The sequence below is a fragment of the Epinephelus fuscoguttatus genome, linkage group LG20 (assembly GCF_011397635.1).
Source record: "Epinephelus fuscoguttatus linkage group LG20, E.fuscoguttatus.final_Chr_v1".
Classification (NCBI taxonomy): domain Eukaryota; kingdom Metazoa; phylum Chordata; class Actinopteri; order Perciformes; family Serranidae; genus Epinephelus; species Epinephelus fuscoguttatus.
Window position 1 is genome coordinate 34,651,051 of NC_064771.1, and position 24,858 is coordinate 34,675,908.

Here is a 24,858-nt window from a genome sequence, read left to right on the forward strand (position 1 = left end):
GTTTTGTAAAGGGAGGCATTTATACACACATATATATATATATATATATGTGTGTGTGTATATATACACACACACACACACACACACACACACATTTTTCTTTTTACAGAGAGTGAAAGTGAGTGTTTATATGTTTTTACAAAGAACATGAGGACATTTTGAAACATGATAATGTTTTTGTAAGTGGGGACATTTTTGTAAAATGAGGAAATTTCAGGACATCTTTCAAAAGTCTGTGAAATGTTTCAGACTTGAGGAGGTTTCATTTCCCTCTCAGGGAAAGGGAAAGTTGAGTGTGGTGTTGACCTCCGCACTGCAGCTCTGTGAATATGAAATAAGGATATTTTTGAGAGGTTTTAGACCTTGGGAGGTGAGAATACTTCGCAAAGTAAGGACATTTTTGTACAATAAAAGGAGTCGAAAGATGTGGCTTTGGGTTAACGTCACAGTGTACAGCTCGTGAAAGTATTGTAACAATGAGGGTCCTCACAAGTACATAAGTCCTAAAGTCTGCGTGTGTTGGCCCTTTTCTCACTCTGTCCTTCACATCAAAATTTTTTCAGTCTTTCATGACACACACACACACACACACACACACACACACACACACACACACCTCCACGTGCTCTGATTGGTATTATTTTTTCCCCTGACATTCCCTCTCTCTCTCTGAGCAATTTGTGGTCGGGGGGCCACTTTTTTCCGAGCTTTAAAATCGCAGACAGAGAGCGAGACAGATGGTTACACACACACACACACACACACACACACACATAGAGAGAGAGCACCCTTGTGGTTTTGTGGTCGGTGTCCATTAACGGCGGCGGTGAGCTCTTCACAGAGAAACCTCCAGACAGATTTACTTTCATACTTGTGGACTTGTGACGGAGCAGCGAGCAGCAGCTTCTGGACTCTCTAGAAAAACAAGCTGTTTAACAGCTGATACTCCGACAGTTACACTTTACTGCCTCAATAAACGTCTCTAATTGGATTACACGCTCATTTGTTTTCACGCCGCCTTCATTATTTAATGTTATTTTTCTTGGATATGAAATAAAATTATATTGAAAATGAGATTTATTGAACTTTTCTCTTTGAGCCGACTGCTTCCTGTCTGATTAGCGTCCACTCTCACTGCACACAGCAGAGGAACATTTTAAGACTCTGACTGAAAGTCCGGGCGGCGACTTCATGGATCTGTACAGTAGCTGAAACCACACGGGCCGACTGCTGAGAGCAACCAGACTGAATAAAACTGATTCCAGGTCAAACGCAGACGTGTTTTTATTTGACGCGTGAACACTTTGAAATGGTCGGAGCCTCGATTGAGTTATTTTTCCCATAACTATTACATCATCAAGTTAGCGTGACATGTTTTCATGAGCTGGTTACCAAACTTTTTCAACTCTGTGCAACATTTAACCTTTTAATAAAAACCTGAAGCTTCACTTTACCTTCAGAAAAACTAATGTGGCTGCGACAAATATTAGATTTCTACTCTGACACCAAAGACTTCAAAATGGGAGGAACTGCTCCACCTTAGTAACATCACTGTTACCTGTCTGAGGATCCTACAGATTAACATTGTTAACTTTGATGTCACTGGCACAGATGTTCGCGCTCGTCCTTTCGGGTTCCATCATGTTTCCTTTCCCTCAACCTCGACATCATCGAAACCTGTCTGTATATATCTGAGTGGAAGTCGGTCCATCTGACGCAATGTTCCAGCACCAGTGCAAACACCACAAATATGTGTGTGAATATCAGTATTTGTACCATACATGATGTTTCAGAGTGAGAAAATCTTCTGTGTGTTTCTCACCTGGATGTAGTCCAGTATGAGCTGGTGCCTCTGTTTGGCTGTGGCCACCTCACTGTCAGTGATGGCTTCTCGCAGTGCCTGCTGGGTAATGAGGGCGTCCAGGTCCAGGACGGAGGACAGACGGCAGTACAGACTGATGAACTTCTCTTTGTAAGTGCAGAAGTGAACTGAAGAATGAAAGAAAGAAAAACAGTGAGATAAATATGATGAAGAGGAAGAAGAGATGCTCTGGTGACGGTTTGTCTTCTGACTGGACTGAAGATAAACACAATGTGAAACCCCTCTGGATCATATTCAACATGGATAAAAAAAACAAATGTGACTTTAAAAACACAATCTACATCATTCTGTGGTTCAACAATCATTGACATGAACTCAAATGAACTCTGGTTCACACTCAGTAGCTCATTCACATGTTTCTCTTCACTCTCTGACACGAGAACATCGCGCTCTCTGAGAGCTGTGATCTACGTCTTCATGCAGCAGGAAACAACAACAGCTTTTGGACGTGAGAGGACTTGTCAGTGAAAATCTGAATGATAATTACTTAAAGTCTTTTTTTGTGGTGAAATTTGGTGGAAGTGACAGAAATCTGGTTGCATGTTTAGAGATTCATACGAAGCAGTTTCCCTCAGTGAGCGGCAGCTGGTGTGGTGCTCAGTGTGTGTACAAAGAGAGAGTATTGTGCAGTGTGTATGGGTGTTATTGACACATTCTTCTGTGTGTGTTTATGCGTGTGTGTGTGTGGGGGTCAGCAGAGAGGCCGTCCTGCTGGAGCCTGCAGACTGATTTAGTGCTTCTCCCTGCAGACGGAGGTGTGTGTGTGTGTGTGTGTGTGTGTGTGTGTGTAACACAGCTCAGTCTGTCCACCTCAACACATTCAGTCAGCGCAGACGTCCTGCATGAAGCTGCATTAATGTGTATGTTGCATTTCAGTGAGGATGTTTAAGGTTCATTTTAACTCCACTTAAACAGCCTGTTTTCAGCTGTGTGATGACGACTGTTTCCAGCTGATCCAAGAGGGTTTTTAAAGAGTTTATTTAGTTTAAAAAGGAGGAGAATTTTCTCAACACATGAAGAAACACTTCATCCTTCAGTTTATCACAAACATCATCTGAAGACACTGGACAGGAAAGGGAGTAAAAACTGTCATGTGAAAAGTGATTAACTTAAAGGCACAAACGAGACATTTAAAGGTAATTTCTGTGTGTGTGTGTGTGTGTGTGTGTGTGTGTGTGTGTGTGTGTGTGTGTGTGTGTGTGTGTATTAGGTCCGGGCGATGTAATGACTATGTATGATATATCAATATATTTTCAAGCAAGATATAAATGTAGACAACACCATTTATATATATATGTATAACAGGATCTCTGTTCTTCTGAAAAGCCACGCCAGTGTGTCTCTCTCTCTCACGCTCTACTATAGTAAAGCCCGGCATACACTTTGGGATTTTGGGCTGTCCTCCAGCTCTGACCACGATCGCATAAAGAAGGACGAAGCATGGAAGGAAATAGAGGCGGAGCTGCCAGGTGAGACACCTAGAAACTAGCAAACACACACAGATAACGTACAGCCTTGATATTTACTTTATATCATTTTTTCATTTCCATGTTGGGCAGCTGTTTATTTTCAAACAGAGAAAACAATCCCTGTCTTTGCATTTTATTTTAATCACAGTCTGTTTTTATAAAAGTGATTGTGACGTCTCAAATGTGTCTTTGACTTGTAACTAAACATGGAGCTCATTTCATAGAAAACACAGAGATATACTGTGTATTGCCGCTCAGCTTGAAAATACAGAGATATGAATTTTTGTCCCTATCACCCAGCCCTTGTGTGTGTGTGTGTGTGTGTGTGTGTGTGTGTTGTTACCGAGCTCGAACATCTGCAAAGGGAGGTGGAGGAACCCTGACAGGGGGGTGTAGGGGTTGGACTGTCCGGGGGCAGAGCAAACATCGTCGGCCGCCGGCAGCAGCAGCAGGAAGGAGACGCCGTGACCGAGCTCCACCACCTCCTGACTGTAGAGACGGAAGTGACGGGCCTGCACACACACACACACGCACACACCCACACACACACACACACACACACAAGACCCACATAACGTTGATGCTCGTCTGTCTTAATGATGCAGATTACACATTAGACCTCAGTTACATCAGTAATATAAAGTAGTAGATCAGCGTTAAAGGTCCAGCTGATATTTATTAGTGATTTTGAGGACAGACTGACGGTGTGTGTCCAATGGGTTCTTCCTGTCCCAAAAACATGTGTCTTTGTTTCCTCCTCCTCTTCAATCACCATATATTCAGAGCTTGTCTTGTTGCACAGATTATTTAACTTTTGACAGGTATGATCCCTTAAAAATGGTTTCTAAGGACCTTCTGGCAGTGCATAAGGGAACACTTCAGCAGCTAAGGGCAAACACTTAGAGATTAAAGGGTTTCCCCTGAAACAGCCAAAGGAAATCCTTATGGTGATTTTATGCAGCTCATTTTCTAAGGAACCCTTCGATGAAAATGTAAGGCCAACCTTTGCCCAGGTGGTTTTACGCAACAAGGCAAAGGTGTGTACCTGGTGCAGAGGTAGGTTCAGGTGTTTCAGCAGAGACTTGATTGACGTCTGCAGCTCGTAGTACAGTAATGGGGCGTGGCTTTCAGGTCTGGACTCCGCCTCCTCACTCTTCTCACCTGCAGCTGACAGCGTCTGGATCCAGTCCCACTCCTCCCTGAACACACACACACACACACACACACACACACACACACACACACACACACACACACAATTTATCAGCACAGATATTTAACGATGAATCATCCTGTTGTCTGCTGAATATTCTTATTTCCATTTTCATGACACACAAAGAATTACCACCCCGCAGTTGTATGACTCCGCCCACCAGTCCAGTGTCTCTGACAGTCTCCATCCATGTCAGTGAAAACATGGATGCCTCACACACAGAAGATCTATACAGTCAGCACAGTTTCAAGATTAGAGTCACCAATTCAGTATCTGACCAAATGTCTCCCCTTCTGTTCCTGAGATATGACGTTAAAACATGATGATGTCACAGTCAAGCTGACCTTTGACCTTTTGACCCTCATTATTTTATCTTGTTCCTGTTTTGTCATAATGAAAAATGAATTCTTGAGTTATGACCAAAAACATATTTTGTGATGTCTCAGTAATAATAATAATAATAATGATAATAATAATAATAAGAAGAAGAAGAAGAAGAAGAGCCCTTCTGTGCAGAGTTTGCATGTTCTCCCCGTGTCAGCGTGGGTTCTCTCCGGGCACTCCGGCTTCCTCCCACAGTCCAAAGACATGCAGGTTAATTGGTAACTCTAAATTGTCCATAGGTGTGAATGTGAGCGTGAATGGTTGTCTGTCTCTATGTGTCAGCCCTGTGATAGTCTGGCGACCTGTCCAGGGTGTACCCTGCCTCTCGCCCGATGTCAGCTGGGATAGGCTCCAGCCCCCCCGCGACCCTCAAGAGGATGAAGCGGTTAGAAGATGAATGAATGAATGAATAATAATAATAAGAAGAAACAATACAGGGAAAAAATAAAAAATAAATGTTGAATTTACGTAAAATATTGTCAAGTGGGAGGAGATAGATAATGAAGAGAAGGGGGCCCAGGATAGAGCCTTGGGGCACACCTGAAGTAACGGGGGAGGGCTGGGAACCGAAGGACTTGAGTTTAATGAACTGAGTGCGGCTGGAGAGATATGAGTGAAGCCAGTCCAGGGGGGTGTGACAGATGCTGATGGAGGATAGTCTATTGAGGAGGATGGCGTGAGAAATAGTGTCAAAGGCTGCACTCAGATCAAAGAGGATGAGAATAGTCAGTAAACCGTAATCATGAGGAGAATTTTGGTGACCTTTGACCACCAAAATCCAATCATTTCATCGTTGAGTCCATGTGAACATTTGTGCCAAATTTGAAGAAATTCACTCACAGTGTTCATGAGATATTGCGTTCACGAGAATGAGACAAGGTCAGAATGATCTTGATCTTTGACCATTGACCACCAAACCAGGCACGGCTATCTCCGGCACAGAGGCGTAAGAAGTCTATTAGCTCTGCTGCTGAACTCGTTAGCATGATGTTGCATATTATCTAATTATTGTGCATCGTTAATAAATCTTTTGATTAGTCACTTACAAGTTTCATACAACCTTTACATTGAGTGAACTGATGATTCATACACATGTGTCTGTACAGATAAACAGTGAGCTGACAGTCACTATAAAGCCCTGTAAAGCTGCTGATTCAAACAAAACTCCACAGCGGTGTCTTCACATGCCTGTAGATGTACCTTATGGATTGAAAGCGTCACACATGGCGTCAGGGATGAGTAAACCTGAACATTGTGTTTCCTTCAGTGATGAATCATCTGAGTGTTCCCTTCTCCACCTCCTGAGAACATTGGTTTCATCTCTGTGTCACGACTCTCTTTCTGCCCACTCAGTCACTTCAGCATTGAGCTTATTTTGTGCTTTATTTATCTTTCACATCAATAAAATCTCTGTGTTTTTATTATTTACACAGAGCATCATCTGTATGTGTGTGTTTGTATGTGTGTGTGTTTATACCTGGAGACGTTGGCGTTGTCTCGTACTCTTGCGTGACACAGCATGTTGGGGGTCCGCTGGGACACCAGGACTTTGATCTGGTCTACAGAGCTGCTGAGCTTCAGGAAGCCCAGGTAAAGTCCGGGGGCCAGCCGGTGGGTGCTGCGCCGCTGGTACGCCAAGATGTCCTGCAGGACAGAGACAATTAAACTGTCAGTCACTAATGTCTGTTGTTACAGAACAACAGTGTATCTGAGTCGTCTTCTATAAGCACGAGTCTCGAGGCCTCCACGTGCTGCCTACTGGAACAACAATATGATTGTGTAAAACAAGCTGAATAATAATTAAATAACTTTATTACAGGCTCCTTCTCATTTTTAACTAAGTACGGAGGCTTGTTTGTGTGTAAGGAAGATAAACAGTTGGTTCCTTTTTCAATTAAATGCTTTAAATTCCCTGAGGATGAAGAGTCAGGATGCAAACCACTGTTCATACATCAGTAAACTAAAACTATAAAATGAAAGGATGTTTTGCTGCCTCTCACAGCAGCTGTAGACTGAGAAAGAAGTAACTTCATTCACTGGGCCTCGTTCTGTGGACGATAAACCAGGTGCAGACTTCCATCTGTGTCACCGCTGATGAGGAAATACAGCGAGTGCTGGACGGAGCAGTGAGTGACAACAACCCCGCCCACATTTAAGAGGACTGTCTGAACACACCGAGGGTCTAGGTACCATGTCTGAAGGGTCACTGTTTGTTCCAAAGGGACTGTACTGAAAGGGTTTGGTAGAAACAGGGCTCTTGTGTCCATGGTGGCAGCAAGGGTGGTGGGGAATACAGTTATAACATATAAAACATGTTGTGGTCAGGGGAGTGAATCTTCCTCACCTGTATGGTGATGATAAGGATGTCGAGGGCGTATGGCTCCTCAGGTGTGGACAGCGATTTCCTCTGGCTCTGCAGTTTGGTCACCTGCATCCACTTCCCGCTGAACAGCGAGTGCTGGCTCTCCGTGTCACGAATGGTCACCAGCAGCACGTTGCCGTGGCGATCCTTGATGGGCTCATAGTGGACGCGGCCCAGATTGTGAGTCCCCAGGAGGTTCTGCAGAATGAGAAGACGCAAACTTTAACATGTTAGAACAAGATTATAATAATACAAGTAGAATCATCAGGTCAGCTGACCCGGGGCTCCTCGCTGTCCCACGCTCCAGATTCAACCTCAGGTGTGATCATGCCTTTGCCCTGTCTGCTCCCAAACTGTGGAACAGCATCCAATCAGATCTGCCCCCTCCACTGACTCATTTAAGTCCAGACTCAGACTTTTATTCATCAGCATTTGAGTCTTCCTGACGAGGCTTTCTCTGACGTCTGCCTGTGTGTGTTGTGTCTCTGAATGTGTGAGCTGTGGACCTGTCAGTTATGTTGCCTCTCATATGTGTTTTTAGTAACTTATTCCTTTTGTGCAGCACTTTGGTCAACGTGAGATGCTTTTAAATGTGCTTTACAAATAAACTTGAGTTGGGCTGAGTTAAGATGATGAAGTTGTATTAAGTTCTAACTTACAAATGAGCCTGTGTTGAAGGTTTAGACACAAACTGGATGCAGAATAAAAGCAGGAGGACTCAAACAAATCTACACTTGTGATTCAGTTTATTCACTGACGTGTGTGATGGCGACATCTTTTTTATTAATGCTGATTAAAACCTGCATGACGCCACTTTCGGGTTCATGTCTTGTAGTTTTGTGGGTGCTGACCTGAAGCTGGCCGGCGGCAGTGAGCATCTTGTGGCGAGCCTGCAGGGTGGAGGACGACGACATAGACACTGACATACTCTGTCTCAGCCACCGGACGTCCTCCCACATGCAGGACAGCTGCAGAGACACACATACAGACAGACAGACAGACAGACAGACAGTTACAGGCAGAGAGTCATTAAACTGCAGTGCCTCGTAAAGCAAAGTGCCTGTGCGGTGTGTTTGGGGGCGGCAGCAGCAGTCTGATGTAGGCCACAGAGTCACGGATTAAAAACACGTCTGAGGAAATCCAACGAGCACTTCACACCTGATTACTCCAACTACAGACTGCCGCTCTCAGATAAACACTCAGAAGAAGTGACACAGCGTGAAGTGTGACCAAAACACCAGGGGAGAATCACACTTTCACAGCTCCAACACGAGTGGAAGAAGAAAACACCTTCCAGCCATCGGAGTGAGTTTTCTGATTAACATGCTGCGTGTTGTTCGCTGAGCAGGTGTAGAAACTGAGAGGGGAAAAAACGAGTCTTTAAAGTCCTGAATTCAAAGAGGAGTTTGACTTGCGTCCTAAATAGTGCTGTCAAACATATCAATTTATCGATACTTATTGATTTTGAATATTAGAAACAGTTTGAATACTCAGTTTCTGCAGAATCAACACACCTCGCTCTCTTAATGTTTAGTCGTTCTGTGGTGCTCTGCACAAAGTCGCCATTGTCTTGTTACATCCTCGTTATATTTATCTTTGAATAAAAAATGTAGCCTGGTCAGTAAGTATAGAAGAAGTCCACGTATTGTTTTGCATGCTGGACAAAAACACAGTAAGGCTGTTACCTTGGTGAACCAGAGGAAGTCCTGCATGAGGGAGCTGCTGTAGGAGTCGTCCACCTCCACGATGGGGATCTGGTCCTCCGCTGTCACCAGTAAACTGTCTTTATGGTAGAACACAGCTGCCAGGTAGATCCCCCTGCAGACAGGTGCATCATGGGAATTACATTTTGTGCTTTTTCTTTCATGTATTGATGTTAAAATGCTTCAGCAGAAAGTTTTTCAATTTACTGAGAGATGAGAAATGAGGCATCCGTCTACAGCGGAAGATATATTCAGGTATTAATGGTTTAAAGAACTTAAAGGGACAGTTCACCACAAAATCCCAAATACATTTTTTTCTTCTTGCCTGTAGCGCCATTTATCAGTCTAGATTGTTTTGGTGTGAGTTGCCAGGTGTTGTATAGATTGGGGATTTCTTCGCAGAGTGCATCCACTGCAAGTTCACCTAGCATCACTGAGCTAACTGATGTCACAGTTCAGCCGAGGAGGAGGAGGACGCCATTACTGTTTACATCTCACACTGTCACAAGCATGAGCCTCTCATCTATGAGAAGATGCATGTTTCCTTTTGCGCAGTGATCTGGTTGGTGGGTGCAGTTCAGTAGAAAGAAAATAGTTCCTACATAAAACTGCTCACAACAAGCTCTGTGGATTAAAATGTATTTTGTTGTTTTTTTAAGCACCTCAAGCTGAATCTATCTAGTTCCATTATATTGGAGAGAAGACAGACATCTCTATGACCTATATCTCCAACACTCAGCAACTCACACCAAAACTATCTAAACTGATAAATAGCACTACGGGTAAGAGGAAATATATTTTTCATTTCGAGGTGGTTTCAGTACATATAGCAGCAATACTGATTGCGCGGCTCCCCCTTGCAGCACGATGCTGGTATATGACAGCAAAAAGAAGGGGACCTCAACACTTAAGAGGCACGTGACGAAGGCTTGCCATGAAAAGAAAGATGAGAGTCAGCCTTCAATGTCCACGTTCGTATCCTTAAAAAAATGTTGGGTTTAAACCGGACTTGGACTCGTGATTACAGTTACAGGGACGGGCCGGGCCTGATCTAAGCTCTAGCAGGGAGCCTATCCCAGCTGACACTGGGTGAGAGGCAGAGTACACCCTGGACAGGTCACCAGACTATCACAGTATTACACGCACTATTTTGACTGTTTTCTGAGTGTTTTCCTTTTTTTAACTAGTCAGCTAGTCTTAATTAAAATTTTCGTTTAGTCGACAGAGCAATCAGTCGCCAGGAACATCCTTAGTATTAACTAAGTATTGAATATTGTACTTTTTATTCCACTGACACATTTATCAGACAATCTTAGTTACTTTTTAAATCAAGATTTTACAAATAAAACCTCTAAACTTCATGTATTTGTAATATTGTTGGAGGCCCAAAGAGGTAAAACTACAATACTTCATAAAAAGATTAGAGATTAAAGAAATTATAATCAGTTTAATTCTAACTTTCATCAGTCACAGGGGCTAATTATCTGCAAAACAAGTTCTTTTGATAAGGCATATCTCAATGCATGACTTTTAGGTGCAATGGAGTATTTCTACGTTGTGGTACTGGTACTATTACTTAGGAGTACTTCTTCCACCACTAAGTATTAATCTCTCACACCTAATGACTGACTTGATCTGAACAAATTCACGTTACGTAGATAAACAGACTCACAGAACTTTATTTAAATTCTCATGGAGATTTTAACGTTTCCAAAGATAATAAATCTGTAAATCTCACTGGTTTCTACTGAAGACATAAATCTTTAAAGGACAAATATATAGTTTTATCAGTGATTTCCTAAAACAGCTGCAGACTGTTGTTTCATATAAATGGTGCTTTGTTGGGGACTATTTTCAGCATATAATTCTTTGAGACTTTAACTGGAAACATTAGAGAGTCACAGAAAAAGAGTTTGAGCTCAAACCTTTTCAGTGTTTTCACAAACTTGTTGGAGGAGTTGAAGAGGTGTTTCAGACTTCTGGAGACGGACTGCTTCCTGCTCGGGTTCTGGAGCTTTGAGGTGTCTGAAAACAAGAGAAGAAGAAGATACAGTTGTCTTCTTAAGTGGAATTCTACTTTTACAGACCAGTTTCAGGGAGTCTACAGGAATCAGACACTAACGGCTTTTTAAGAAGAAGATTTTTTTTAACCAAATTTAAAACTTTCTTATTTAAGCCTATCAGGTAAATATAAAGGTAAATAGTATATATGTAGTGAGCATATTTTAAAATTGAATGTAAGACTTCTAAGTCAGGTATGGGTGTGACGGTTGCGACCCACCACGGGAGTCTAAAAAGTAGCTGTTAGCAGTTAGCAGCTACCTCAAAGAAAAAGAACAACGGCTTAAAATATCTGGAAATTGGGAAAACAATGAGGTCTAGGAGCTAAGTAACCAACGAGCAGAGGATGAGATCAGTCACCATAAAACAAGGAGGATAAACGATCGTTACTGCCACGTTAATGCCAGTGTTATTGTTTATATAGGGCTGCAGACGCGTATGTTATATGTCACACGAGAGGCCGATGTTGTTGTGTTTTATGTCACATCCGTCACGCCTCTTTGGATCCCACAATGCTAGCAAGCTGTGTAAAATCACACACAGGAGCAGCATGATGCTGTGGTTGTTTGTGTCTGTGAAAAAATGCAAAGGCAGTGTAAAGAAGGGACTTCGTAGTGGCTCTACAGCGCCATCTCTGTGTAAAAAGGACTATGGAGTAGCTAAACGTGTAAACAATCACACTCTAATCAAACTGTAAAACTGAGCAGTACTGATCAAATATAAACAAAGATTCTGTTACAAAGAGATGTTTTCCGAAACATATTTTAGCTTACTGTTTAACTGTAATTCGACCCGGTTTGTTACCAGCCACCTGCCACATTGTTTCCTGTGTCAAAACGGCCAAGCTCGCATCATGTCACCCACCAACGGGAGCATTTATTGGTACAGTGCGATGGCCTTTTCCTCTACTGTGGTCATATAGCACCAATTTCAAAAGTATTTTTGTCTGTCTGCTGCACAGACAGGAAAAAAGGGGATCTGTCCAGCAGTGACATTCTTCTTTAAGTGCTGAAAAAGATCACTGCAGACTTTAAGGTTGAGAGACAGAAGTGTGTGTGAGAATGTTTATGTGTGTTTATGAGGTCAGCAGGGTCAAGTCACTCTCCCATGTTACTCTGACTGAACGTTATCTTATCTCATTTATTCGTTCGGCTGTCTATCTTTCCTCCTCCCCGCCGTCCTTTACCTCTCTCCCTCCGGCCCGGCGCGGACGGCGGCCGGCCGCTCAGTGATGCCAATCTCCAGACCACAGTGCCCCTTTTTACTCCAGTTAATTAAGCGTCACATAATTACCGTCCTGTAAACAGAGGGCAGACGTTGGAGCCGTCTGATGATCACAAACATGTTGATGATGAGGAGGAGGAAGAAACATGCCGGTGAGTCCAGCGGCTTGGGTAAAGACCACCAGAGGAAACACGGTTAAAAGCAAACCACGATAGAGACAGACGACGTGATGGAGGAGGAGGAGAGAGACTCTGCTGCAGCACTCACACACTTTCATCTTTAAACGTCCCTCTCAGGTTCTGTCAGAGTAAAAAGCTTCCTGCACAATAATAATAATGTGTCTGTTCTTCTACAGTTTGACCTGCGAGTCTTCAGACAGGCAGAAGACGACCTTCAGTTTCAATTGCCTCCAAAACATTACACAACTGAACCTGCAGCAGAGAGTCTGCACAACGTCTCAGCAGCACACACACACACACACACACACACACAGACACACACTGGTCCTGTTATTTCAGTAACAGGTTGAGGCTCTCTGGCTTTGAAAAGTCCCTGTGTGTTTGCAGTGCTGGAGGCTAACGGGGTTTGACAAGTGGATAATATGACAGGAGCGCAGCGGCCTACTGTGCAGCGCCGCACGCCACTCTGAATAAATAAAGAAATGAGTCGGCTGAAAAACACGAGCGGAGCTGATTAATGAGGCGACCACCTTTCCATCTGACGCAGACACAGAAACAGGTTTTAGTTCAGTCCGAGCTGTTCGTGTCTCTTCTCATCTGTCATTGCTGCTGGTATTCATGTTTGATATTTAATTGCTTTTCTGACCCAATCATGCAAATAAATCAGATTTAATACAACTGATACTGATGTGGACAGGTAGAATGAAAATAAGAAACACAGAGAGGAAACCCCAGTTTTAAAGCCCGCCTTCTCCATTTTTGTGTAAGTGGTGTACTGTGAGAGGCCAGCTGAACCTTTATTTTCTTTCTGTACTGCAAGATGAAGGATGTTCTCTAAATTCAGTTACCAATTCTGTTCTATGACATCTACGTTTCAAAAATCAAACCTGACACAGTTACGCCTGGGCCACGCTGCCTGTGTGAGCAGAGCAATGGCTGCCTACCTGAACTGCTGTGGCTCACATGCATGCAGTGCTAACACATACAGCGCTGCAGCTGTGGCGCTGCCTAACAGCCCAATGTTTCCTCAAGTTTGCCTTCGATAACGGCTGCTATGACTCCTGTATTTCCACAATTACTCCACTAATTTATGGAGCTGTGTGAACCATGTCATTTTCAACAACATGGTCCTGCAAATGTTTCACAATAAAAGACTTTCGTTAACAAATTAAGGGCGTCTGTCAACAAAAATGTGGTCAGAGGGCTTTTATTTTGTAACACAAACATGAAGTGGTGAGTTAGGAATAAACATTGATTTTACTTTTACTTTTAATAAATCCTGACACCAACTGAAAATGCACGCATGTTGAAGCATCAGCCTTCAGGTTCAGTGACAAAAAACATTGCTAATAATTAAAAACAAATGTCAAGTTTTGCAAACTGACCATTTCTAATAAGCTTTCTCCCAGTCCAAACAATCCTGAATGAAGTGGTATGAGCAGTATAAGTTGCCAAAATCACACAACAGTCATGAGCCCCTTTTATGTTGCCTCTTCAAGGTGGCAATTTCACGCTGTTATGTATATGTGTATATGTAATGTTTGTGATCAACCATGGGAGATTTAAAAGGCAGCTGCTAGCAGTTAGTGGCTAACTAAAATATGAAAACACTGAGTTCCAGAAGCTCCTTACCCTCCAATGAGGATGACATCAGCTGCCATATAACAGGGACAGTAAATGATCGTTATTGCCATGTTAATGCTTGTCTCACCACCAGACAATCAGAGATCTCCGCCTTCTGATAGTCTGGGGACACTCCTTTCTAAAGTGTGTTTAACACACTGGAGAAAACGGCCGGCAACAAAGCAACACCTCTTGCATTTTTGAAAGGGACATGCCCTCCCGGAAACATGCGCTCCCCCTTTTCTCGTCCGCACAGAAACAAACACACAGAGAGCTTGAAAATGGATGCCGAGAGATTTAACTCAGTTTTATCAAACGTGTGCTCAGTCCACAAGATTGTGGAAATGAAGGACTTACAGCGACTTTGTTTAAAACTTTTAACGCAGTGGGACTATGTTTACAAGCACAAGAGTTCAGCGAGCCACCGAAGGACCACCTGCAGATTTACTATTGGTTCTGCAACGTAGGGAGTTTTTTAAACTCTGAAATTGTATCCGCCCATCTCAACACAAAATCACGGAGAAAGTCATCAGTCTTTAGTTAAGCAAAGCGTCTAAAGACTGACTTGTGAGTTTATGTTAATGCCGTTGTTATTATTTAGAAAGCGTTGTCAATGTGTATGTCATATGAGGACTTCTTGTGGCCACTGGCCACTGGCTAGCTGATTGCCGCCTCTTTACACTGTGCTTACATGGTGGCGACCGCTGGTGTTGGGACAGTGTGGTAGAGGAAGTGTAGCACCCACCCTCTGGTTCCCCCTGGTTAGCACTGTTAGCTCTGTCAGCACTGTTTCCACTGTTTAGTGTTGTTTATGGGGTTAGCACAGTTAACCACTGGCTGCTAGCTGAGCCTCCTCCATGTTGAAAAACCGTGTGCAGACAACTCACACACTGAATTTTGAACAGAGCCCCTTTAAGACAGAGCCGACTGACACACACCGACCTGCAGGATTCATCTCATTAAACATTATTAGGAGAGAAAACAACATCGACCACATTATTTATCACATCTGAGTGCTTCTGCACCTACAGGAACACACAGCTCCCTGTGTGTGTGTGTGTGTGTGTGTGTAATCGTATATTAAGATATGCAGGCTGATAAATGAGCTCCCTCCACTCTATAGTGGTGGCTTTGTACCCACAATGATTACTTTCACACATTTATTTTTGGCTCTCTGAGAATAAATTGTACAAATACACACACACACACACACACACACACACACACACACACAGTGGGTGTATATTACAGCTAGGATAATGACTAATTGAGCGTGCACTCCAAACATAAATTCAAACACACACTTGATTGACTTTTGTAGTTATTTTGCACTGCGCCGAAAAATCATCCGAAAAACAACTCATCTGTTGTGTGTGTGTGTGTGTGTGTGTCTGTGTCTGCGACCCTAGTGACATCATCGCTGTTGACTCTGAGTCGGTTGAGTGACGATAGTTTTTTTACCACACACACACACACACACACACACTGGTCCTGATGAAGCTGCTGTTTGTGCTCGCAGCTCGGCGTCCTGCACTGACTCGCTCTGTAGCTCGTCCACTCAGCACGCTGTGATCCTCTGATCACATTCACACATTCAGATCCTGAGGAGCCAAAATCTGATCACTTATTAACGGAGAAAATACTTTGATCCACTGATCAGGTCTGTTCAGGTAAACTGAAGACAGCAGCAGACAGATACAGTCAGAGACCAGCTGACAAACATAAAGCAGCTACAGAGACGGACTGACAAACACCCATGCTGCTGATGTTTGGGTGAATCACAGCTTTCTGCCAGTCAGGAGTAAAGTTGATTCGGAGCGGAGCAGCGATGTGTTCAGGAGTTACTGACTGCTGTCTGACTGGAGATCATCAAATTAATGTAAAGCAACCACAGAGAGAAACTTTGTAACCTGATCTAACTCTAACACTCAGACACTTTCTCAACATTTATCTTTCACTTATCTCACCTTGACTTCACTGTGGCGTTTATGCTGTGAGACGGGAGGGAGTATTCATGAGGCGAGAAATCCATCTTAAGATGCGTTTCTGCAAGAGGCTTTCATCGTCTCTTTTATTCTGTCTGTTTGTTTTTGGTCGTGTTCAAGGTTTGATTCTTCAACACTGTTCGGCCTCTGACTGCAGGTTTTATCTGACCATAATGTGACCATCTGTCTGTGTGTGCTTCACGTATCTGAAGAATCATTTATCAGATCTACTTCACATTTGATGACTATACTGCAGTGTTGAAGTTGGTATGATATGGACAAAAGGCATATTCAGGATTGATAAACTATTGAGAATGTCTCAATGTTTATTTCACAGATGTTTCAGGCTGCCAGTAGCTGGTAATTAAATCCTTACTCTACTTTATAACTGTGGTTGCTTTGTCAAAGCAAACGACTAATATGCCTGTTTGGAAATTAATACACAACAAGTGTATTTCAGCAGTGTTTCAGCAAAGGTTTCATGCACAACGATGCAATGAGTGCATCCATTGTCAACTCTCCAACTCTCTGTCTCTACTCCACCCTGCACACTGCCCGCCATGAAACACCACACGCCATTAACGACAACAAAATGCAGTATATATTTATCATATTTTTTCAGTGCAGTGTGAGAGTCTCTTGCCTTTTACTGACTTCTCTGGTGCATGGTGTTTTACCACGAGCGCAGGAGAGACAGACAGCGGCCTGTTACACTCACCACGCCACCTCAAGTGCAACAAAAGCTCTGCAAGCAAAGCCAATAAGAGTGGGCTAATTTATTAATGTCTTCCACGCAAAAGGTGAGCTCTCTTGGGCCCTGATCTCACACAAGTGTTTTAGCAGCTGGAGGAGCCTTTTTGTAAAAGTTTTTAATGAGAACCCAGACCTATACGGCTCAACGATAGACAGCAGGTTGTCAAACTGCCCCTGAATCATCCGAAAATATGCCTGTAAATGTCCATCATGGAGGAGAAGCTCCTGGACCAACTGGTGGTACTCCCCATGATCCAGCCTCTTTTTTAGGGTCTCGTGTACCCACACAGATCTCTGTTTATCTGCTGACAGCCTCTCACCCTCAACCAGAGCTACAGACAGCACCCTCTGCCATCTCTATGTCGATCCCTGTATTGCTGTTTTATCTCTGTTTTTGGTCTCCACCAGTTATTTGAGGTAAATATGTCTCCTCTTTGTTCACCCGTTGGTCTCTGAGTCAGTCTGCTGATAACATGACTCGTTTAACACAATGCTAACATTACAAATAATGATTAGTGGAGCTTTGCAGTGCGTCTGGACGAGCAGAAGTGCCAGTTAACAGAAAGAGAGATAAGTTCAGAGGCAGCTTGTTTCACCTGAGCTCCGAAAACTTTATTTAACTAAAATACCTCCAGAAGCTGAGAAAGGTGACGGTGAGTTTTAAAGCACAGAGACTGGGTTCAGACTGTTACAGACACTTTGTCCACTGCAGTTGTGGAAACTGTCAGAAATGTTTCAGAGAGACTCACCTCCGCAGCAGTAGTGTGTGTGCGTGGCTCGGACTTGCTGCAGCAGACGCTCCATGGCCTCGATGTGTCCCCGCTTCCTGGGCTCCCGACCGTCGCTCTCTCTCCAATCTACACAAACGACCAGAAGACAAACTCTGACAGGAGGTTCTCAATAAGCCCTAAAAAGAGCATCTTTTTTGTCTCCATGTCAGCCTCCAGTCTTCACTGACTGCAGGTAATCCTAACATCAGCTCGGTGTTTCAGTGTGTGCAGGGAAGCGATGATGTGAGCTGTCAGAACTTTCTGCTGCCTCTGTCCTCAATATCCCAAGTGTTTAGGTGCATGTAACAGTCCTCAGAGAACTCAGGTAATGCAGGTATCGGAGAAGCACAGCTTTGTGATTCTAAGTGTATAACAGTTGTCTTTCTCCAGTGAGCTGATTTCATAAACCTTCTTTAAGCATAAACCTGGTTTCTGTTATCAGGGTAAATACTTTAATTAGTGTGCATATGTAGGACAAAGACTGAACAGCAGCGTTGACAGCTGAGCAGAGGGATGAGAATATCACGTTCTAGTGCTTTTCTCATAGTTTACAATGACTGCGTATCAAAGTCTGAAAGAAACCAACACAAACGTGCCTGCATAAGATAAATTGAATCCTTTATAACATTCAGACACATATGTGAGGAAAAGAACTGACCTTCTATCAATAATACAGAAGGACACAAGCAATAAAATAGTTTGATGAATTCTGTCTTAGTCAGGTGCAGGTCAGTGCAAACATTCAGAACTATCAGCCTCTATTTGTTCCGATTTTATCACCAATTAAAGTCCTCGTATTGGTTCCTAGACAGGCCAGCATTTCAGTGTTCTTTCGTCGGCAGCTAAATTTCTGCCAACTGAAACCCCTCAGCTCTGGGTGTCACAGCAGGTGGGTGGCCAGTGGCAGCGCCGGGTCAAACCTGTGTAACGGCAGCAACAGAAAGTTTTCTGATAAAGCGGGGAGTCGGGACTGTTCGAACTGCTGGAGCTGGGGTTTGTGCTGGCTGGGTACAGGTTCTTGCAGCCGCTAACTGTGGGTCTGTCTCTGGAGCTGCTGCCTACTCTACTCCCGGCGAGATGGTCTGTAGCGGTAGGGAGTGAGGCGGAGGACACACTGTGATTTGAGGCTTTTTGATAAGTTCATCTTCCTTTTTGGGTTGCTCTGCAGTGTCAGCAATTGTTGTCAGTGTTGAAATAACAACTTTCACTTTGCAGGATTCTCCTCCATTGAATTGAACGTGCACACACATTTGCATCTGTAAAACAGCCAACAAGAACACCGTCTCTCTCTGACATGCCCTGTGATTGGACAAAGTCTCCCGGCACAGATTAGATTTTCTAAAGCCTAGAAACACAGCCAAGAGGAGGAGCAGAGGTCTAATTTTCTCTCAGACAGCTTGAATTAAAATATGCTCAAAGGTTATTATGGGATTTTTGCCCAGTGATGCCAAATCTAAATTGCTTTTTAAATCCACGATGCAGTTTTGCTGCAACTTTCAGTTCAATTGTATCAAGGCTAAAGACTTTTCTATTCACTGCTGTCCTTGATTGAATCAAATAATTATTAACTTCGTTGACTGCACAGTAACTTTCATTCTTTTATTTTACTGTATTTTACATATTCCATATAAGCATGTTGTTATTTTCTTGGCTCTTTAAATGTTTATAATGTGTTTCTTTTGCACTTTGAATGTAAATCACTTTGAACTGAACATTCAACACATCCATACAAAGCCAAACACACACACACAGCTCACACAAGCAGCTCAAGGTGAATGTGCCTGCTTATGCAGAGAGAAAGAGAGTCGTGACAGAGATGGAAACATGTGATGTTCCCGACTGAACAGAGAAGTGAACACCAGATGACTCACTGTTTACTACTGACAACAGAAACTCACCTCCTTTTAACTCCTTACATTAATTTATATCACCAGGGTCACTTTGTTTTCAGTTCATGCAGATTGTTCCTGTTTATCTGCAGTTATTGTGGATAATCAACAGAAAATTCACTGGGACTATTTTATTTTACAGGTTTGTAAATTCACAACAATTTCAAAATAATGCCCATCGAGTTACAACCAAACAGTTTTTTTTGGGTTCTCTGTGGTTTTTGATTTGGAGTTGTAGTCGTAGCCCAAATCTTTCTTTCACTTTTACAACACGTTTCTGTCAAGTTTCATGGATTTTAGATATTTACACAAGAAACGCCTTAAAATATTTTGTGATTATCAAAGCTGATGCCTATCACTTTTCAGTCACTTAACAAATCAATTGATTGAGCAATCGTTGCAGCTCTAGTTCATTGTTAACTTTGTAAGAAATCTATGATGAAAAATGTTCTTGTGACACAGATGAGACATTGACAAGCTAAAAACAGATCTTGATATTAAAAATTAAGACAAATTGTATGTTTTGTGTTTGTTAATGAGATGAGATGGAAATGTTAGTGGTGGATAATTGAGAAATTATTTCATGAAGCTTATTAGAAAAATATTTTACACTAGAAAGCCGATAACGGCCATGCTTGCAAATAGTTTCTAATCCGGTATGAGCAGTTTTGATCAGAGCGCTGACTGGCTGGTAAACTCCAGTAAATAGTCTGCACCAGGATGTTTCCGCTGATGGGAGTTGTGAGCTGTAATCCAGCAGTAAATAATCTGCCGTGTGTGTCTGACTGTGGATGGTGGAGCTGCTGAATGGATTTGTGGAGTTTGTTAGTTGCAGCGGTGGCTGTTAGCAGCTAGCTCCGCTCACAGCCTTCACAGCTTCACCCCGCAGGACTCCACTCAGTCCAGACTGGAGAAGGTTTGTGGGTTGATGGTGTTTGACAGGCAGGTAGGAGGCTCAGTTATCTGTGAGTGTAGCTGTGCTGTAAGTAAACAGTCTGAACTCAGATCAGTTTTCTCTGACAGAGATGAAAGCTTAGTTTGAATCACCAACTCTGTGAGAGGACACCAGTTTAAACCTCCAGACTAACATGTTGCACATGAAGAAACACGTTATGTTTCTGCTTCTTAACAGTCACATGGATAAGTCAGAGTTTACAGTGAACCTGGGGACAAATCCTAGTTGGCTCACGTTAGTTATTTGTTGAGAGCATAAATAGAGAGATCCTGAGCTGTGTCAAATTGTCAAATTCTCTGCTGGAGAAACACAAGTTTGTAAATGTGTAGAAATTATCGAGTTGTGTAAAAAATATGTCTAAATGATAGTTCAATACCTGATACAACCGGTCACCTTGATTCCAATTTCTGATACCTGTACTAGTGTAACTGGATTAGCTTAAAGAGAAAAGTAATGACTTGAAGTCCACTAAAAGTGAGTTTTCTTTGAGTAAAACTAAGACACATTTTCATCTAAATACTAAGAGCAAATCTAAAATAGCTGCAAAAATGAGCACTGCACTGCTTGAGATGTTTTCCTGTAGATCAAATGTAGATTTAAATGTGTAAAATAACTTACGAGGCAATGATTTATTGATGCAAAAAGAAAAGATATTTCTTCTCCTCAGCAGTAACGACTGGAAGTCTGGAGTCAGTTTTTGGAGGTTTAGACCTGTAGAGAAACTGCAATCTGCCTCATGAATCAACGTGACAGAAGAGAAAAAAGAGTGTAAGGATGAACTCACTGGACGGAGCTGCAGATGGAGGGAGGGAGCAGGCGGGGGGACCCCAGCCCTTCATGTTATAAGCTGACACCCTGACGTAGTAGAGCCGACCCTGAAATGTAAAAAGCAGCGTATTAACCCTTGTAGTTTGGGGTGTCCACATACTTCTGGCCACATAGCGTACACTCTGTATTCATTGTGTTAATACTTTATTAAGCCCCTTTAGACATGAACAACACAACACTGTCGCTTCAACCACCTGTAAGAGTGGATAAATGTTCCAGAATCAAAGTGAAACTGCTGTTGTTGGTTTCACATAAAAAGGATTGGTTTATTCTTCAGACATTTCAACACTCTGGAACATTTCAAGCTGCAGGTCTTCAAATCACTTCAGAGACACTCGAGAGGAACAACAACAGCCTGTTAAGTCTTTCTGTATTCAGAGTGGCCTTGGACAGACGGATTCTCAGTAATATGTGGCCTTTTGTAAATCTCAGATTGTGTAACATGTTCACCTGTTGTTCCTCTTTGTGTTGGAGGTCAGCCATTATAGATTTAACTGTGTTTTTACCCTGACTGAGTGTTGCTGTTGCAGTGATGCAGTAAATATATGAAGTAATGAAGGTTCATGTGATAAAATAAGTACAATATTATGTCCAAGCTGATGATGCTTTTAGTCTAAAGCTCAGTTTGTGACCTCAGCTCGGGTCAGCGCTCAGAGACATCTTAAAAGTAGGTTTGTGTCTTTGACGTTGTGCATCTCTTTTCAGTCATCTAGTTTCTCTTTATGTTTGTTTTGTGTCACTTTGAGTTGTTTTGAGTCTCTTTGTTGTCTTTCAGGGTTGTCATGTAGCATCACTGCAGTCGGTTTGCATTTGCAAGACGAATAATTTCTATGCCATCACCCAGAAACTATCATTAGCAGAGCAGTGATCAGCAGTAATGCAAACAAACAAGACCGACTGACTAACACACCCTGCAGCATTCAAGTCCAAGTAAAACCAAAGTTACAGCGTCTTTAGCATCTGTACTGTGACGTATTTCACACTGAAATAGAATATTTGAGTGGTGTACAGCTACAAGCCGGATTTAAATTAAATCCTTTACATTTGATTGGATCGCTAAAAAATGGGCAGCCTTGTCAAGTCCAGTTTTATATGACTGATGTTTTTAGTTAGTCGCCCAAAGTCTCATTTGATTGGATGAACTTCTGTAAACACCCTGAGTGCAGGATTAGTCATCAGACATCTGAAATCATTTAACAGGAAGAGAAAAGACGAGGATTTTGATGTAATCCCCCTCATTTTGTTACTCTCATACAGGCAGGAGACTTTCAAATTAATTAATTAATTAATACATAATACTTTGTAGTAGTTTGTGTCTCCTTATAGTGGTTTTGTGTCTCTTTGCGGTGGTTTTGTGTCTCTTTGCAGTACTTTTATGTCTCTTTGTAGTTCATTTGTGTCTCTGTGGTTGGTCTCCCCTAGCGGTTGGTTTGTTTCTCTTTGTGGGGTTTAATGTCTCTTTGTAACTGGTTTGTGAGTCTTTGAGGTGTTTTTTATTTGTCTTTGTGGTGGTTTTGTGTCTAGTTGTACTTGGTGTTTGTCTCTTTGTAGTAGTTTGTGTCTTCTTATAGTGGTTTTGTGTCTCTTTGCAGTACTTTTATGTCTCTCTGTAGTTCATTTGTGTCTCTGTGGTTGGTTTTGTCTCCCCTAGCGACTGGATTGTTTCTCTTAGTGGTGGTTTTGTCTCTTTGTGGTGGTTTTGTGTCTCTTTGCAGTACTTTTATGTCTCTTTGTAACTGGTTTGTGAGTCTTTGAGGTGTTTTTTATTTGTCTTTGTGGTGGATTTGTGTCTATTTGTACTTGGTGCTTGTCTTCTTATAGTGGTTTTGTGTCTCTTTGCAGTACTTTTATGTCTCTTTGTAGTTCATTTGTGTCTCTGTGGTGGTTTTGTCTCCCCTAGCAGTTATATTGTTTCTCTTTGTGGTGGTTTTATGTCTCTTTGTAGCTGGTTTGTGAGTCCTTGAGGTGTTTTTTATTTGTCTTCGTGGTGGTTTTGTGTCTATTTGTACTTGGTGTTTGTCTCTTTGTAGTTGGTTTGTGTCTCTCAGTGGTGGTTTTATGTCCCTTTGTAGTAGATTTTATAAATAAGTGCTGTTCACACTAACATTTGAGATGTGGAGTCTGACTCGGACTCAGCTCATTAGACGCCCACATGTCTCGCCCTTTCCCTTCACGCAGCATGTTCTTCTCTACATGTTTTCAGGGCTTTTGTGGAAGCGTCTGAATGCGTTTCAATGCTCTAAATGGCAAACACCAGATGCACCACAGTCCGTGTATTTATGTGTCAGACAGTGATGCATAATGAGCGACAGCCTCCACCAAACTGTACACTCTTCAAATGTCACTGATGCCACTCAACAAACACATGATGGATAAGTTCGGGGGAATATGAAAAGATTATCCCGGCATTACACCACAACATGACTGAATCAGACCTGTCAGGGCTCTGAATGAGGCTCTCTGTTTGTTGGTGTGCTGAACAGAAAGCAGCTGTCATCAGGAGAGTCGATCACAAAGCACATATTTGCCTCACAGTGTTTTTATCTACAGCTGCGTTAATCCGGCTTGAAGCTCACAAATAAATGTACAAGCCCAGTCTGAGTGATGTGCTGGAACAATTTCTCTGCCCTCCAGGAAACCGCTCCTCTAAACACTGAAGGTGAAAGTACACAATATTTATATGATATGAAAGAGACAGAGAGGAGAGAGGAGAGAGCGGACGTGGAGGAGTGATGCTGCTGTTACCGTGGTGAGGCTGCTGATGGTGCACTTGAGGGACTGCAGATTATCCAACACGATCTCTCCAGCAAGCAGCGAGAAATCCTTCAGGCAGCTCCACTCCACTGTGAACACACACACACACACACACACACACACACACATACAGACGGTTAAGTGTCGACAGTAAACAGTACACGGTCGGCTCTTCTTTTCATTAAAAATCAATAGTTCCTGCTGAGATGAGGAAATCACCATTAACCTTCTCACTGCTCAGCTCACGGCCTCCAGGCGTCTCTAATTGTCTCTTCCTCTCTGTTAAGTATGTAAAACTACACCCGTGGACAGAGAAATGTATCTGATGCATTCTTGTATCTTGTGTGAAACGTCTCATTCCCTGGTTTGTTCTCCACTGGATCAAACACCACGCAGAGGTTGTAAACAAAGAAATAAATACCACTGCTGCAGTCTGAAAGTCGAAGACCGAGACCCCTCAGTCGCCTGAGATTCTTCAAGTTGAGCAGGGTTTTCCTGTAAGTCAGTGTGCAGTGTACTTCTGTGGACATTTCAGTCCTCACAGGTAGCTGCAGAGTGAACACTCTTCACTTTCACCCTGCTCTCCGTGGTAAAATCATTACTAGGGCCGTAACGGTACATGTATTTGTGTCGAACTGTTCGGTACGCGACTTTCGGTTTGGCACGACCCTGTACCGAATTATTGGGCACAGGATATTATTTTATTTTATTTAGTTTTATTTTAATTCCGTTTTTGCGAGCCGAACCATTTAAAATATCTAGTTCCCCGATGGACCGAGTCCCGTAAATCTCCGCTTTCACTTTGTGCAGCGCATTCTCGCATT

General features: G+C 42.7%; 1 protein-coding gene across 3 annotated transcripts in view; it reads right to left on the minus strand.

Annotated features, from left to right (window-relative positions):
* The window catches only part of ankfn1 (ankyrin repeat and fibronectin type III domain containing 1), a 162,153-nt gene that overhangs the window by 14,058 nt on the left and 123,237 nt on the right, over positions 1-24,858 (minus strand). For all 3 annotated transcript variants that reach the window (XM_049563232.1, XM_049563233.1, XM_049563234.1), the window contains 11 exons: positions 24,026-24,123; positions 21,237-21,327; positions 17,588-17,695; positions 10,939-11,038; positions 8,996-9,128; positions 8,162-8,278; positions 7,293-7,508; positions 6,426-6,592; positions 4,397-4,550; positions 3,695-3,863; positions 1,823-1,989 (listed from right to left, as the gene is read on the minus strand). In XM_049563232.1, coding sequence (XP_049419189.1) covers positions 1,823-1,989; positions 3,695-3,863; positions 4,397-4,550; positions 6,426-6,592; positions 7,293-7,508; positions 8,162-8,278; positions 8,996-9,128; positions 10,939-11,038; positions 17,588-17,695; positions 21,237-21,327; positions 24,026-24,123 — 1,520 coding nt within the window. The remainder of the gene's footprint in view (positions 1-1,822; positions 1,990-3,694; positions 3,864-4,396; positions 4,551-6,425; positions 6,593-7,292; positions 7,509-8,161; positions 8,279-8,995; positions 9,129-10,938; positions 11,039-17,587; positions 17,696-21,236; positions 21,328-24,025; positions 24,124-24,858) is intronic.